This window comes from Helianthus annuus, chromosome 13, assembly GCF_002127325.2.
Source record: "Helianthus annuus cultivar XRQ/B chromosome 13, HanXRQr2.0-SUNRISE, whole genome shotgun sequence".
In the NCBI taxonomy this organism is placed as follows: Eukaryota; Viridiplantae; Streptophyta; class Magnoliopsida; order Asterales; family Asteraceae; genus Helianthus; species Helianthus annuus.
The window spans coordinates 10,842,860-10,861,331 of NC_035445.2; the positions used below are offsets into that span (position 1 = coordinate 10,842,860).

At 37.7% G+C, this 18,472-nt stretch overlaps 1 protein-coding gene across 1 annotated transcript; it reads left to right on the forward strand.

Moving 5' to 3' along the window:
• The first annotated feature begins 16,380 nt into the window (after positions 1–16,380).
• Positions 16,381–18,367, forward strand: LOC110876916. The gene is made up of 8 exons (XM_022125074.2): positions 16,381–16,442; positions 16,516–16,809; positions 16,912–17,238; positions 17,312–17,356; positions 17,440–17,556; positions 17,667–17,792; positions 17,889–18,020; positions 18,107–18,367. Exons 1-8 carry the CDS (start codon positions 16,392–16,394, stop codon positions 18,365–18,367), a joined length of 1,353 nt encoding a protein of 450 aa, XP_021980766.1. The 5' UTR covers positions 16,381–16,391.
• The last annotated feature ends 105 nt before the right edge of the window (positions 18,368–18,472 follow it).

Consider the following 18,472-nt stretch of genomic DNA (forward strand, 5'->3'; position numbering starts at 1 on the left):
CGTTTGCGTTTTATGCCGTTCGAAAGCGTGATAATTTCACACGACGAAATCCCTAAGTATAAGTTATATGTATAAACTTCGTATTTTTCGGCGTTGTCAGCATTTTTTATGGTATCAGTTCGTTATTGTTTAACGCTCAGCAGATTTCCCGAAAATCACCATACGCGTACTTTAACGTCATGTAAGCGTTCCTAGGCATTCCAATAGCCTAACTGAGTTAATTCGTGCCTTAAACACTATTTATTATCGCCTTAAACCTTTGCAAACCACGTAATGAGAATCCGTTAATTACCGTTGCCACATTCTCCGCCTGTTGCAGAAATTTCGTCCTCGAAAATTAGACTATGTTATATCCTCAGAGTTGTGTCGTTCCTAGGTAAGTCTGAATAATACCAAAGTGAGTGACCGCGTAATCGAATCAAGACTAATTTGGATTACGTGAGTGTAAAGACATTTTTGCATCGATAAGAACCCAACGGTTCAACTGGGTTTGTTCTAGAAATAGATGTCAAGTGAACGAAGCGTTGTGATACAATCACCAATGCGACTAAGTTTACCGGGGTTCACAAAAGAGGCATTTTGACCAATAGGATTCCAAATGAACGTTCATAATATGCGATCAATTTTTGAAATAATAGAATTTACTACCAACGGAAACTTGTGTTGGTTATTGTATGATTGAAACTCGAATTCAACAAGCTCAAATAAATAGAATCATAAAAATGATTTGTGAACTATCGAACCCTTAAATGAGTAAAATCAACGTGTTGACATCATTGAGTTACAAGGATACACCGAAATGAAATACAAATGAACTTGGTGTATCATCGTCTTAATACATAGTTGTATTACGACTATTTAAATGATTAGTCAAACACAGAGCGTACGTAGTTTTGCATGAAATGATTGATCATGATTAGCACAAGCCACAAGTTTATACTGACACCACAAGGTGTCGTAGTGATTGAAATAATTCAGTAATAGCGGTGACCAAACAAGTATCACCGTGTTTTGCATGAAGCACTCGATCATGATTAGCACAAGCTACAAGTTTATACCGACACCACAAGGTGTCGTAGTGAGTGAAATAATTCAATAATAGCGGTGATCAAACAAGCATCACCGTGTTTAAACCAAATGAAGGCTCAAACGAAGTAGATGTGAATGTTTGTTCCAAACAAATCCCATGGATTTTCAATTGAAAATGAAACGAATAAATAATGTTTTTCGATCGAAGATCAAGGAGCACTAAACATCGCAAAACGTTTGATCGATGTTGAATGACCCGTTAAGAGGTACACCGGAATATGAATTAAATTTGTGTACTATTATCTTAACACATGATTGTGTTAAGATTGCTTTAATATGATAAACCAATAAAGCGGATTTAATATAAATAAATAAATAAATAATTTATTAAATCCATACATGATGTGTGCAAACGAGATTAGCGCAAGCTTCAAATTTGTGAAAACGCCACCACAAGGTGATCGTGATCAAAGAAGCGATTCAATGAAGTCGAAGACCAAACAAGCCTATTACGGTTCGAAACAAATGAAGTGCTTGTTAGGATTATGTTGAATATGATAAATTCAATCCATCATATTAGACCTTCAATTGAATATATATCATGAGAAAGTTCAAACAATTGAACTTGGTTTATTCACATTCCAACAATGAATGCATGTATCGATACGAAATTTCGACATGGTTACAACGAAAAACCATGTGTGTAGCTTGAAAGAGGAAAGAAGTTTCAATGAGTTTCATTGAATCGATATCAAGGAGTCAACACTTTGCAATAATGTAGTCATCAATTCACAATGTGAAATTCGAACATAGCGAAACAATATTGAACGTTGATAAAGCAACGATTTAGAGTGAAGCCACCGATGGTCTTCACGAATCAATTTAACCGCATGTGTAACAAACAAAACATGCGTAACCTATGAAGCTGTCAAGAAATGAAGCAATTGATTATTCGCTATCATGAAATAAAACCTTCATGATACAATGACCACTAGGGAGAGTAGAAATGCGAAAATCCACTCACTATATGGAAAAGTCAGAATTTCAATAAAAGAAATTTAAGGACTTTACCTGGAATTTCGTGTGATGACCGGTTGTTAGATGGCATTACCATGGAATGTCGTACATAGCGTATTCGCCGTAAATGAAATAGGGGGAATGCGAAGACATGTGACTTCTTTTGCAGCGCCAATAATTTGTGAGTCTCATCAGACTAAGTACCGACCGTTATGAAATCTTGTTTAAACGTACCTTAGCGCGATTCATGTCATTTGCAGGATCACGTGGTAAACTGCCGCATTTCGATCCGTAGTTCTCCCGTTGAGGGGGTTAGCACCGTTGTTGTCATGTCCAATCATGTTTTCCAAAGGGCTTGCCTCAAAATTTGTGAGTAATGTACTTCGACGTCCGCTGACGTATAGTTTAAGTTTCACGTGTATTCACGCACTAGCATTTTGTTCCGCGTAGGTTACCTACTCGGGTAAGTAAAATGGCATAGTCGAGATAGTGTAATGGTGTGTGCCCGAGGTAATGGTCGCGGCTCCTACAGGAGGACCTTTAATGAATTTCGACATAAGTTTTCCAAAGTCCAAAATGCATGTTATCAAAATTCTCAATGTTTTGCTTAGTGTATGTAATCGCTTCGTGTACCGTGTATCCAACACAACACTTGTGTACATTAAAAATCTGTCACACCCTCAAATTACCACCTAGGGAGTGTCCCTGTTAGGCGTGTGACCACTAGTAATGAGCCACCAATTACATTGAATCCATAAATTTAAGATAAAGTTTCATCATTTAATAATAATAAAATCCGAACATAAGTAATTCAGAAATCATCAAGTTCAGCGGAAGCGTTAACGTAACATAATGTAAATACTTTCCAAACAACCTTAGTAATTAAATGTTTGATAAATAAACCCATCAATGCAACCATGGCCACTCACGCTCTCCAGCCAGCAAGTTCCTGTTCCCAAGTACCTAACGACCTGCGAGCATGTAACAAGTGTATCAGACAAAGCTGGCGAGTTCACAGTTTTAGAAAACGTTTGTTACCAGTTGTATGTAAAACAGTTCATAACCAATGCAAGTAATATTGTTAATATCTCATTTCCGAACAATGACGGCTCCTGAAATACACGACTGCCCTTCCCACGTACTCCTATCTAGTACTGGGCCAGACTGGGTCATTAGTTCACCTCCGTCCTCTACAGGCACGGGGTGAGGGTGCCAAACCTAAGTAGCGCTACTAACTAATACCCGATGAGGGACTTACAAAAGATGATAGGTGAGATTATTAACCAATATACCCGTTTTTACCCAAAGCCTTATCCCCCATGGAATACCCACTGACTGTCCCCAACCACTGGGACGCATGCTCGAATGTAGTGAACTCACCTTGGTTTGCTCGGTGTGATTAATTACTTGTTTACCAGTTGATCAAACACGTCCTAGCACAGTTACCGACACAATCAGTTTCGGGTCTCCATATTCCACACCCAACGCGTACAAATAGTTCATGCATCCCCTATTCACATAACACGTCATTTAAGTTGCATGTAGCACACACGTGTAATTCGTGTCATAATTGTTAATCTATCAATCTAGTGTCGACAATTAATCACTTAACACGAACTCGGTTCATAAGAGAAATCATCTCATGGTCTCACATAAGACATTTAGCACTTAACTCTTCAACACAAGAACACGCCAACTAATCAGATTCATAATTCACAAGTTAATGTTTCTCCTAGGCATGGTGTCTCCTGTGATAATATTATACACATCATGATCTGCTTATGGCCCTCTCCCTTAATATACACAAACCAACCGATTATAACCGGGTCCACTACCGTTAACAGTTATTGCTCAGCCGATTGTAAATCATAAAATCATCACTTAATTCACAATATTCATGTGGCTAACTACAGTCTCGTACCACTAGCATACAGGGCCAACAACAACTAAATCAACCCACCCCGATAATTCAAACCTGTGCGGCCCAATACTAGTTCATGTTACAAATAGGAACTACAAACTTAATTCTCATTCATTTGTGGTCATAAAAATAGTTAAATGGCAGTTAACATGTGCGATTACTCATTATCATCTAACAAACCTCATATAAGTTCATAGCCCATCATGACCGTCATTTATCGGAACATTCAATTCACAAAAGAAAATAAAACATCCTCACATGGTCATCATATCATCATGTATAGATATGGCAACAATTAGTAAAGGCTCTAATGCTTATTGGACCTACACTTCCTTAGTGGATCTGACACAAGCATCTACTAGACATCATATCCATCACATGCTAATCAATTTACCATTATCAATAATTACAATAATGGCCGATGACTTGTTTGAACATTCAGAGAATGATTTTTAATTGGACCGATATATATAAAGGTGATCGGTTCCCAACAATCTAGCCGACCATTTGTATGTAATTTACCATGGATCTCATTTAGTTCAATTATATGATTAAATATGGCTATGCATATACACTGAAGACAAAAATAGCCGCCCAAACATGATTGGACCGACTGTCATTCAAATCAATTTACAAGAAATCATTCAACACATACATGCGGCCACTTATTAGTATAACAAATCATTTAACTACATAACCAATCAATCATGAAACATTGTAAGCACACTAACCGATTAAGAAGAGAAACGAAATCAAGGAAGGCTTTGAGATAAAATCTGATTATCGCCGGCTTCTAGAGAGGGAGTATGAGCTTTAGGGTTTTCAACTTGCGTGTGTATTGTGTTTAGTAACAATGAGGAATAACCCTTCCTATTGCGTGGGTTGAACGAATGAGAGGAGTGGGCCGATCCTCCATTTGGGCTGTCCACTAAGCTCGGTTACAAGCATACGACCACTTGGGCTTGTGCGATCGGGTTCTACGTTGCGCGTTTCAGGTTGGGCTCGATTAACATTCAAACACTTATTATACATAGCACATAATCACATAACGTTCACGTAAATTCACATAGTCACATATCGTAATGTCATAACATTCCATACGTCAATTAAGTTCACATACGTTACATACGTTACAAAGACGGGTTCGAAGTACGAGTTGTCACATTATCCCCAACTAATTAGAAATTTCGTCCCGAAATTTGGTATGCACTCACTGAGGAAGCTAGGTAAGCTGTATAGTTCACTGGTTTTCCTGGGGTGTCACATCCTCCCCCCGTTGATCTGGAATTTCGTCCCGAAATTCCGAAGTAGTAGCTTCAGCCTCAGTAGTGGTAGCATTGGTTTCGAATAACTGGGGGTACTTTTCTGTCATCCTGTCTTCGCGTTCCCAGGTGTACTCTGGGCCACGTTTGGAGTTCCAACGAACTCGAACAAGAGGGATTCTCTTGTGTTTGAGGACCTTCACTTCCCGGTCCGTGATTTCTACTGGTTCCTCGACGAACTGCAACCGCTCGTCGATAGTGAGCTCCTTAAAAGGAATAATGAGGTTTTCATCCGATAGGCACTTCTTTAAATTCGATATATGAAAGACATTGTGAACTGCCCCGAGTTCAGCTGGTAGGTTCAACTTGTATGCTACCTTGCCAATCTTTTCTATAATTTCGAATGGTCCGACGTATCGCGGGTTTAGCTTGCCCCGTTTGCCAAAACGAACCACACCCTTCCAGGGTGAGACTTTCAACAATACCCGGTCCCCGACCTGAAATTCCAAAGGCCTTTTACGCTTATCCGCGTAAGCTTTCTGACGGTCGCGTGCTGCCGCCATACGTTGTCGTATCTGAGCAATCTTTTCCGTGGCGTCCACTACGATCTCTGGACCCGTGATCTGACTATCCCCCACCTCTGCCCAACAGAGAGGTGACCGGCATTTACGCCCGTACAATGCCTCGAATGGAGCGGCTTGAATGCTGGTGTGATAACTATTATTGTAAGAGAACTCCACCAAAGGGAGATGCTTTTCCCAGCCGTTGCCGAAGTCAATAACGCATGCTCTAAGCATGTCTTCGAGAGTTTGGATCGTGCGTTCAGACTGCCCATCCGTCTGAGGGTGATATGCCGTGCTCATGTCTAACTTTGAGCCGAAAGATTTGTGCATTGCTTGCCATAGTTCTGACGTGAATCGTGCATCGCGATCCGAAATGATGGAGATGGGCACCCCGTGCCTCGAAACAACTTCTCTAAGGTAGATGTCTGCGAGAGTGGAGAACTTATCCGTTTCCTTTATAGGTAGGAAGTGTGCAGACTTAGTGAGTCGGTCCACGATCACCCATATGGTATCGTTTCCACGCTGAGATCTAGGTAAGCCCGTAACGAAATCCATGGAAATTTCTTCCCATTTCCACTGTGGTATCCTGGGCTGCTGAAGTAGACCCGAGGGTTTCTGATATTCCACCTTGACTTTAGCACAAGTCAATCATCATCCCCATGTGTGCCTATGTGGGCCTTCAGGCCCGGTCACCTACACATGGTCTTCAGGTTTTAGTACATCCTATCAAAACTTCGATAAATAGGATATCGAGACCCGTGTGCTTCGCCTGCACAAGTTCCGTAAGGTTGCTGTATAGTGAGGTTCATATCTGTTCCATGAAGTAGCAAATATTGTCCGATAATGGTTGCTTCCCCATGCCCCGCATGGGTCAATCTGGAGAACTCTATTCCTTCAGTTCTTCAGTTTGAAAAAGGCGAATCTGATCAGGTATGTTAGAGTGGATAGCGAGCTGCAAAGCTCGTGCACGTCCAGGTTTCACGGTTGTATTCTTTCAAAAGTTCCATCCAGCGTTTCTATCACATGTTTAGTCCTCTTGAACAAGGGTACATGGGAGGCACTTGTGATTGATCTAAGTGGTGCATTCGGTACCGTCCAAGTAATGCCTCCAATTTAAATCCAAAAGCTAAGGCTTCCACCGCAGGTCATGACTCGTGCAGTTGTTCCTATAAGTCCACCACGTGAGTTATCTCGTTCTCATGTTGCATCGTTGTGTAACTGGGACTCTGATTCGAACCATCATGATATACCGCCAGATCATTGGTACACTCGGATAGAAGTGATGCTCAGTGCTTTGCAGGGTTGGGTTTCAAAAGTTGAAAAGACGTTCCCCTGTTTTATTTCCCATGAATTCACAGCTCCCCGTTGTGCTAAGGAGGTTGGGTTTCGAAAATCCCATGTTGAATCTGCGATAGTATCCAGCGAACCCAAGGGATTGATGTATCCCTGAAGGACTCTTTGGTGTCGATCAGTTTCAAATGAAATGGATCTTAGCGATATCCGTGTGTATTCCCACTTCGTCGATTACCTGACCAAAATGTACCTCTCGAATCCAAAAGTTAGACTTCACCAGACTTCGCATGTAGTGGCCGCTCGCTCGGGAGCTATAAGATATGTTACAAACGCCGTCCATGTTGTTCCTTTCTCCTGGTAAGTTAGTGATGATCCGAATGTCGTTAGTAAATACGATCGATTCATGTGGTCCATAAAGCTGCTGATGTGTTAATTAACTCGATGATTATGGTGTACAAAGTTGCACTGGCCATATTGCATTCGATATGACGTTCCAGGAACATTCTCCCCTTGGACTTCCACCTGATAATAGCTGGTTCGTTAATCAATCCTCGAATGGAAGCTTGTCCCTCGCAACTAATCGACAGGTTGTCAATACATAGTCGAGGCAAACGGTTCTTAACTGTCACTTTGTTAAGTTCTCGATAATAAGTACACATATCCAACGATACAACCTATCTTCCTGGATATAACTAGGGCTCCCCAAAGTAAAATAAAAACTAGGTCCGAGAAAGCTCCCGTCCAACAGTCCCTGTTATTGATTTGACAACTCTAGTAACCCTCCTGGTGCAAAACGGTAATAGATACGAAGAATTAGGGCTGCCTCTGGCATGAGATCAAACTGAGTCTGTTTAATAGTTGTGGAAGTAAACCAGATAATTCTTCCCGTAGAATGCTGAGTGGAATCATGAACAATTGGTGGATCCTCGATTCTCTGTTCTTAGCCCAAACATTAGTAACGGTTGCCAACATAGAGGGGTAGTCCCTCCGTAGACGCTTTCTGGCCTTCCTGTGCTGATATGATGCTAACCTTCACACCACACATAACTGCGCGATATCTAGATAACCAATTCATACTAACCACTGCATCGAACTATCGAAGATGGCAGAAAGAAGGTCGACATCGAACACTTGTCCCATAAGGTCGAGTTTACATCCCAAGGAACATATAAGGTTTCATTTGTCCTGCCCTTAGTTGATTCCACAACAGGTTTGGTTTCAATAAACATCCGGGTTAAGCAGAATGGTGACGAAGCAATTTGCTACCCATACAAGCTATCATGTTGCTACTATCCTGGCGTCGCCCACGCCAATCCTAAATGTCCCTCCATGAGCATCATTTCCCGTGTTGTTGTACTCGTTGCGAGGATTTCTAGTACGGCCGCCGTTCCCTTGGTTGTTGTCATTTGATTTAACAACGGCCACTCCATGTCGTAGGCACCTTCATTTTCCATACTGTTGCTTACCCTTACATATACCTTGATGTTGTTGTGACTGTTGCCTCTAATGCTGTTGTTTGAAACGGTGCTCTACGATCTTTCACCAACAGGGTCCACCTCTTCACATCCCGTGGTACGTGCTAAGGCACTACCCACTGTGCGGGGAGTTTCACATTCCATTCTACAGTCAGTTGTCATTGTTTATGTCCTGATTTGTTCGTAAAGGTTGACTCCCATCAGTCGCTGACTAGGGTTGGAGATTCGATTGTAGTCACTTAGATGGCATTCGTTGCCGGTAATCAGGGTTGTCCAATTACTGAGGTCGGTAAAACACTACACTCACCCTTTTGTCCATTGATCTATTAAGTCGATTGAGTAATACGCGATATGCTACGAGAGTGTTGTAGAAGTGATCACAATTCGGAGTCTAAGACGTCAATACATAGAGTTCCATCAAACGAAGAGAAGCGAGAAAGGTATAAACCAACTCAAAGACGTTCGTGCAAGCACCTAACATTTTACGCGTTTCGCTAGGCGTTCAGATGTATGTTCAAGTAATACTCGATAGCATCGAGACTCGTAAGGGTTCAGAAAGGAGTGAAAGGATCGTGTTCGAGTAAGAAACAATCACTGCTATGACTCCTATAGACTGTTATGTTTCACATCGATCAAATAACGGAACGGAACCCCTTTTTCACTTGTTAAGCCTCGCTAGGACTCGCATGCACCCCACATTATTATTATGTGTGCACCCACAATAATATTGTGATTAGCATGCTCATCTCAGCTCCCCCTAACTCATGTCAAGTGGTTCCTCAAACTTAAGTAACAAACAAAGAGCATCACGAAACGTAAGTCATGAATGTTTAGGGAAATATCACCCTATCAGTCACATAACACATGCAACTAATACATGAATTCATACTGTTGTGCTAAACGTGCGTTCGCATGCAATATCATATGTAAGCGTTCACTAGTTATTCAGTACAATGAGTATACAAGAGACTAACCTTGCAGTCTGGAGCTGAGTGTCATGGTCGATCTCAGAACTATCCGGTTATAGTCTCGTTTTATGAAAACGTTTTAAAACCAAGTTCACTATAACCAGTGGCTCTGATACCAAACTGTCAGACCCTCAAATTACCACCTAGGGAGTGTCCCTGTTAGGCGTGTGACCACTAGTAATGAGCCACCAATTACATTGAATCCATAAATTTAAGATAAAGTTTCATCATTTAATAATAATAAAATCCGAACATAAGTAATTCAGAAATCATCAAGTTCAGCGGAAGCGTTAACGTAACATAATGTAAATACTTTCCAAACAACCTTAGTAATTAAATGTTTGATAAATAAACCCATCAATGCAACCATGGCCACTCACGCTCTCCAGCCAGCAAGTTCCTGTTCCCAAGTACCTAACGACCTGCGAGCATGTAACAAGTGTATCAGACAAAGCTGGCGAGTTCACAGTTTTAGAAAACGTTTGTTACCAGTTGTATGTAAAACAGTTCATAACCAATGCAAGTAATATTGTTAATATCTCATTTCCGAACAATGACGGCTCCTGAAATACACGACTGCCCTTCCCACGTACTCCTATCTAGTACTGGGCCAGACTGGGTCATTAGTTCACCTCCGTCCTCTACAGGCACGGGGTGAGGGTGCCAAACCTAAGTAGCGCTACTAACTAATACCCGATGAGGGACTTACAAAAGATGATAGGTGAGATTATTAACCAATATACCCGTTTTTACCCAAAGCCTTATCCCCCATGGAATACCCACTGACTGTCCCCAACCACTGGGACGCATGCTCGAATGTAGTGAACTCACCTTGGTTTGCTCGGTGTGATTAATTACTTGTTTACCAGTTGATCAAACACGTCCTAGCACAGTTACCGACACAATCAGTTTCGGGTCTCCATATTCCACACCCAACGCGTACAAATAGTTCATGCATCCCCTATTCACATAACACGTCATTTAAGTTGCATGTAGCACACACGTGTAATTCGTGTCATAATTGTTAATCTATCAATCTAGTGTCGACAATTAATCACTTAACACGAACTCGGTTCATAAGAGAAATCATCTCATGGTCTCACATAAGACATTTAGCACTTAACTCTTCAACACAAGAACACGCCAACTAATCAGATTCATAATTCACAAGTTAATGTTTCTCCTAGGCATGGTGTCTCCTGTGATAATATTATACACATCATGATCTGCTTATGGCCCTCTCCCTTAATATACACAAACCAACCGATTATAACCGGGTCCACTACCGTTAACAGTTATTGCTCAGCCGATTGTAAATCATAAAATCATCACTTAATTCACAATATTCATGTGGCTAACTACAGTCTCGTACCACTAGCATACAGGGCCAACAACAACTAAATCAACCCACCCCGATAATTCAAACCTGTGCGGCCCAATACTAGTTCATGTTACAAATAGGAACTACAAACTTAATTCTCATTCATTTGTGGTCATAAAAATAGTTAAATGGCAGTTAACATGTGCGATTACTCATTATCATCTAACAAACCTCATATAAGTTCATAGCCCATCATGACCGTCATTTATCGGAACATTCAATTCACAAAAGAAAATAAAACATCCTCACATGGTCATCATATCATCATGTATAGATATGGCAACAATTAGTAAAGGCTCTAATGCTTATTGGACCTACACTTCCTTAGTGGATCTGACACAAGCATCTACTAGACATCATATCCATCACATGCTAATCAATTTACCATTATCAATAATTACAATAATGGCCGATGACTTGTTTGAACATTCAGAGAATGATTTTTAATTGGACCGATATATATAAAGGTGATCGGTTCCCAACAATCTAGCCGACCATTTGTATGTAATTTACCATGGATCTCATTTAGTTCAATTATATGATTAAATATGGCTATGCATATACACTGAAGACAAAAATAGCCGCCCAAACATGATTGGACCGACTGTCATTCAAATCAATTTACAAGAAATCATTCAACACATACATGCGGCCACTTATTAGTATAACAAATCATTTAACTACATAACCAATCAATCATGAAACATTGTAAGCACACTAACCGATTAAGAAGAGAAACGAAATCAAGGAAGGCTTTGAGATAAAATCTGATTATCGCCGGCTTCTAGAGAGGGAGTATGAGCTTTAGGGTTTTCAACTTGCGTGTGTATTGTGTTTAGTAACAATGAGGAATAACCCTTCCTATTGCGTGGGTTGAACGAATGAGAGGAGTGGGCCGATCCTCCATTTGGGCTGTCCACTAAGCTCGGTTACAAGCATACGACCACTTGGGCTTGTGCGATCGGGTTCTACGTTGCGCGTTTCAGGTTGGGCTCGATTAACATTCAAACACTTATTATACATAGCACATAATCACATAACGTTCACGTAAATTCACATAGTCACATATCGTAATGTCATAACATTCCATACGTCAATTAAGTTCACATACGTTACATACGTTACAAAGACGGGTTCGAAGTACGAGTTGTCACATTATCCCCAACTAATTAGAAATTTCGTCCCGAAATTTGGTATGCACTCACTGAGGAAGCTAGGTAAGCTGTATAGTTCACTGGTTTTCCTGGGGTGTCACAAAATCAAAACAGTTGACTCATTGTTTCGACAATGGTTGGAACCTACATTCGAGTCCTAGGCATTCTGTATGTGTTCAAGTCTTAATAATCTAAGTTCCCAGAGGAAAGTGAGGTTAGAGCCTAGGTATCTCTACAGAAACCTATAGCTCTGATACCAATCTGTCACACCCCGATAAATCCATTACATCAGAGCCGGGTGTGATCCGAATGGTATCTTCATTGCATAGCGGAAGTATTTGAACTAGGACTTCTAGAAGGTTGAACGCCTACTAAGTACTCGAATCCCCATGGGTTCTCCTACTCCAACCGTTCCATAGTTTGAAATTGTGACCTGAGAAAGAACATGCGAGCAAAATCAACATAAAGTTGAGCGACTTCATAGTTTATTTTGAAAAAGATTTAAAATGAATCTTTTTTTATAACCGGTTTAAGTAATGTTGAGAGGATGTAATAAAACCATTTTCTTTGGCATGTTATATGAAAACCTTGTGTTTGCAAAAAAATTGTATAACCCTTAATGTCCACGTACGACAAAGACAACATGCCCGCATGAGCCTATAACCCACCCCGTGCTAGAAAGTGCCTCGCAAAACCGCTTACTCAAGGCGGTAAACTAGCAGGCGGTTATAGTTCCAATGAGTAGCGAGGACTTCATTGTACAATTGTAAGCGACCCTACGACCCTTAGTTGAGTGTTGGAAAATCCACTCCTTGAGTTCTTCGTGCCTCGCACGAGTAAGTGTGAGCCTAGTCCATGAGAGTCCTTGTGCCTCACACAAGTGGAATAGGCCTAGCCCGTTTGTGTCTATAAGCATGACCAACTAGTCCCCTTATTTGTATGTAGGACAACCCAGTCCCTGAGTCTGTAATCAGGACCAACCAGTCCTCTTACTTGTATGTAGGACCAACCAGTCCCATTATAACTAGGACCTTCCCGTCACTAGTCGTGAAACTCATGCGCGTTTTGAAAATACGCGTGTGTTTTGTAAAGCCGGGATGTTTAGTATAGATCTTTCATAAACCATTTGAGTTCATTGAAATCCATTCGCAACATGGTTTAGAAATCCGAGTTTTTCATTCATTGAAATGTTGTTTACTTTGTGAAACTTGCATGTCTTTCCACTCCCGAAAATATTTATAAAAATGTAAAACCGTAAAAAGTGGGGGTTATGAACTCACCTGGATATTCCTGTGCAAAGGTAGCTTAGTGTGATTCCGTAGTGCCGTTCCAAGAACGTGAATTAGCTAGCGTGCAACTATGACATTCCTACGAATGAATACTTATAAGTTTTCTAATTTAAACGTAGCTAAACTACGTGTCCGAGCTCTACCGAGTCGTAAATAAAACGACTCTACGAAGGCGTTGTTATTTGGACTTAGAATAACGAATCTATGGTTATTTGATCCCATTTTTAATCGGGATTAAACTACTTTTCAAATGGTTTAGAGAATATATATGTGTGTGTGTGTGTGTGTGTGTTTAAATATAAATATACTAACGGCGTCGTGTTAGTTGTGGCGAATAGAAATACGTAACCGAATAAAGGTGTGTCTCGTTGTAGCTTACGTATGATAAAAGTATATATTCATGTACATATGTGTGTATATATATATATATGTAAAGATGTGGCGTATTCGTAATCTTGTATATGATATGGTAATATACTGTTGTAGCTTATGTGGAACGTAAAGGAATGAATATATATATATATATATATATATATATATATATATACATATATAGGGGGCTGCTAGAATGAGAACCACCTCGAGTTGTAAGAATCGCGAGAACTACACCCCACGGAGCGCCGTTCGCCATGATTTTTTTTTACAAGTAGATGTGTGTATTATAAACACAGCCGTAAAAAATCATGGCGAACGGCGCTCCGTGGGGTGTAGTTTTTTACACCACAAGTTTGGTGTTTTTTAATTTTTTTTCTTTTTTCTTTTTTTTTTCACCAAACTTGTGGTGTAAAAAACTACACCCCACGGAGCGCCGTTCGCCATGATTTTTTACGGCTGTGTTTATAATATACACATCTACTTGTAAAAAAAAAATCATGACGAACGGCGCTCCGTGGGGTGTAGTTCTCGCGGTTCTTACAACTCGAGGTGGTTTTCATTCTAGCGGCTCCCTACATATATATATATATACATATATATATATATATACATATATATATATACATATATATATATACATATATATATATATATATATATATATATATATATATATATATATATATATAGTGGTGGGTTCAAATGAGAAGAAATTTTTTGTAAGAATAAAAAAGAAGTTTCAACCAATAAGAATGCTTCATTTTATTTCATTTAATATTTTCATTTAATTTTAATATAAGGGTATATTTGTAAACTTACATAGATCATTAATTTGTAGTCTTCCTCTTTAATAGCTAACTACATTAAATTTGTAATATATTTTTCAAAATATATATTTTTTCAAAAATAAAAAAAAATTAATTTAGAGTGTAGGACAAATTAGTAGGCGTGTAGGATAAATTACAAGTTGTGTAAGATAAATTTCGAAATGTGTAGGATAACTTTTTATGTGTGTAGGCAAAAAACAATTAGTGTAAAGAAATAATAATCTTTATGAGTAATTAATTATTTAAAGATAGTAATAAATGAGATTAATGAAAAACTACTTAACATTTTACAATTATACCCTTTGTTCTTTTTCTTCCCAATTAAATTTTCTTCTCAAATGAACCTCCCCTATATATATATATATATATATATATATATATATATATATATATACACTAGTCTAAGTACCCGTGTAATACACGGGTGACTAAAGAACAAATAAATTATACTTTGAAACGTAAATTCTTTATTACAGCTTCGTTCGAATATTATGATGTATTTTAATCTACATAAATGTAAAGTTAGTACCTCAGAACATTATGATCAATGATGCCTATTGATAATACCCGCGAATATTGCAGTGTTGAACAATGATATGTTTCTTACTTTTTGAAAACAGAATACGTTGTTATCATATCAATTTGAAGTTATAATATAAAAAAGAACATATTCATCGTACTACAAATGTAAAAAAAGTGGATAGATGATGTGTATGTAAGAAATATGATTCTCGGATGTCAATATATATTTAAAATTTGTTACTCTAAAACGTATGGTTCATGGAGTTTCGTAACAAATAACTTCAAATTCGGTTTAGACCAATTGAAAAAACAATCAGTTGTACATTACTAAACTTGTAAATCTATTTACAATTAGTTGTAAAAAAATTGAACATCTAATAATCTAATAAGAAATTTATATCCTAAAATAAACAAAACAATAGGTATTAAAATTTTTTGAGTAAAATATATAAAAGTAAAAAATTCTTACCAAAGTTACCGTCCAATTACTTTTTTTTTAATAAATATTTTCGGCAAAAATATATGATAATATCTTTTAACAAAACAATCATCATCATCATTGCAAATATATCAAATCAACTTCTTGAAAATAAGCTTACCTTCTTCACATGCTTCAAGAAAAACTTCACCGGCGGTTCTAAAAATTGGTAAAGGTAAGTTCCGACTTCATCTCCGATCAGTTGTAAGAACATGGTTACTTTCATTTACCAACTAAAATTATCAACGGTATTACAAACAACTCAAGAATTGTGTTTATTTCCATCGATTATTGAAGAATTAGACGTGAAATCAGAGTTAGGTTTTCATTAATTCGAAAGTTTTGTATGTTATCTGTGTTTAAGAAGGAGTATATGTATTGCATGTCTTTGAGTGTATATAATTTCGGTTAATACTTTGATTTGGTTGATAGATTTTGATGATATTGTTATGAAGAAAAAATGTTAGTTAATAGTGTGATTTGGATGATTGAATAGATATGATTATCATCTTAAATTTATGATCCAGAATTTTTTTTGTTGAATTGTATTCAAAGTAAGATTATATTTAACTCATCTTGAACACTATAAAATGATAATTTTTGGTAAAAAATAATTGACTCATTTATTTATTTCTAATAATCTATATAAATGTAATGATCAGGAAAAGTTGCTTTAGTCTTGTTTATATGTATATTGTAGATATTAATTGTATCAGCAAAATGTGTGTGAAAATCTGTTTAAAAAATTATTTTCTTATTGATATGAACATATATGTATCCATTGAAGTTCAACACTAAATGTTTATACCATATGTTGGTATAATGCAGGTTTAAAAAATGAGTCCCTCATGCATTGCAATCTTAGAAGAGCCATCGTCGTTAAAACTTGTATGTATAAAGCTTAAAAAATAATATATATAACCTGTATTACAAATTATGTAAAGACTAACTTTAACCGCAGGTGCTGCCAATTGATTTTGTTAAGAATGTATACGGAGAATATTGGCAAAGGAAAAAAATAATGATAAATCATGAAAGTCGTAGAAGTTGGCCAGTTTCTTTAAGAAGTGTAAGTGGGGAATCTGTTATAACCGACGGATGGAGTAATTTAGTAAGGGATCTTGAATTGACAAAGAGGACGATATTGCGATTAAGGATAATGGAGGACAAAAGTATGGAAATCAGTTGCTTCGTTGAAAACATAAGTGGTGAATCTTTTGTAACATTCAATCGTTACAACGTTTTAAAGATAATAGTAAGTATACTATTATTTGTTAATGATTTTTTATTTTGTCATACTTGAAATATAGATGATTTACATAAATATATATCAATAAACTGTTACATTACTTTTTAGGTGCTTCCAGAAGCTTATGTCACAAAATGTTACTCGTACGTACCAGTGAACGACTGTTACAACATAAATGCAGCAGGTCATAGTTGGAAAGTTGAGACGGAAAAAATAAATGATAACTATGTTTTTACAAAAGGTTGTCCGAAGTTATTTCATGATCTTGGAATAGAAGAGGATGATTTACTGTTGTTGACGAAAACTGACAACGCCACATTTGAGATAAAGATATATCGTAGAGGAGTTGAGTTAGATGTGAACATCAAAGAAGAAAGTGATGATGAATCTGTGCTGGAAATACCTAAAGACACATACTACAAAAACGTTGACTTTGTAAGTATTTTATACTAAATTATAAGAGTTTAGTAAAAAATCCGACTTACTTACGTATGCTATTGTATGACAGCCTTTCTGTGAAGATGATGATTCAGTTGATCTGTTTATGTGTGAGGTAATAAGCATCCATTTATGTAGATAAATATAAATTACAATTAGCTTTTGGGATTTTACTAAGTATAAATGTATGATAAATAGATGAATGAAAGTGGTTACAAAGATGAGGGGAGTAAGAACGTTGGTGGAGAAGAAGTCTTGAACGTGGAAACAAAGTGTGTGATGAGAGAAGAGATAAACCAACTGCCAAAAGAAGATGTAAGAATTTTAATCATAATAATACATGAGTAGTACTTTTAATATGTATAGCCATATTTATTTTTTACTTCTTGGTTATTGATGTCTAAAATAAGAAATTGTGTAAACAGGTTAAGAAAAAAGGAAAACATATTGAGGGATATTGTAAGGCAGACGAAGGTAAGGCGCTGATATGCGGAACAGAAGTGGAAATGCAAACCGTTTCAACAGTTGGAAAAAGAACACGCAGTCGGTTGGTACGTATAACAACATTTTTTTATGATTAACTCAAAGAGATTAAAATATATAATATATATTTTATTATAAACATTATGTGTTTCTGTAATAATTAGGAAAAAGACATTAGAAAGATATCGGGCAGTAAATTGAAGATATTAGATGTTGCACCAAAACGTGTTGCAAGGAAGAAATCTGTTGATAAAGATGGTAACTGTGAATTTACACAAAAGGGAGGTAACAGAATGGTATGTTTTTTCAACACTAATTGATAAACGGTAAGACTATAACATTCATAAGGCTGGTTTAATTGTTAATTATCATATTCATGCAGAGATTGCCTGCTAATGTTGTAAGAATTGGCGGATTAAAAAACAAAGTGCATGTGTTAAAAGTGAGGAACATGAAGGGAAAAACAGTCGATATGAATGTTAGGCGCCAAAAGAATGGATATGATGTGAGGTATGCAATCGAAGGTTGGCCAATGTTCATGAAAGAGAATGGGCTTCGTCTGGGTGACAAAATGCATTTCAAATTCATAAGCACAGGAAATCTGCTGATCTTATCAGACGTGGATGAAGTTAATGCAGGTTGAAAGGTAAATGTATAAGCTAATGAAGAAGGTTTTTTGTGTACTCGAATTCAGGACTATATTATGCTAGTTATGTTATGTTTACTTTTGTTTTGGACATGTAATCAG

What these genes read in the sequence shown, in the direction of transcription:
- LOC110876916 (XM_022125074.2), top strand. Translation starts at nt 16,392, where the DNA reads ATGAGTCCCTCATGCATTGCAATCTTAGAAGAGCCATCGTCGTTAAAA. An exon ending in AGCCATCGTCGTTAAAACTT is followed by an intron (nt 16,443 to 16,515) that starts GTATGTATAAAG and finishes CTTTAACCGCAG; the next exon opens with GTGCTGCCAATTGATTTTGT. An exon ending in ACTACAAAAACGTTGACTTT is followed by an intron (nt 17,239 to 17,311) that starts GTAAGTATTTTA and finishes ATTGTATGACAG; the next exon opens with CCTTTCTGTGAAGATGATGA.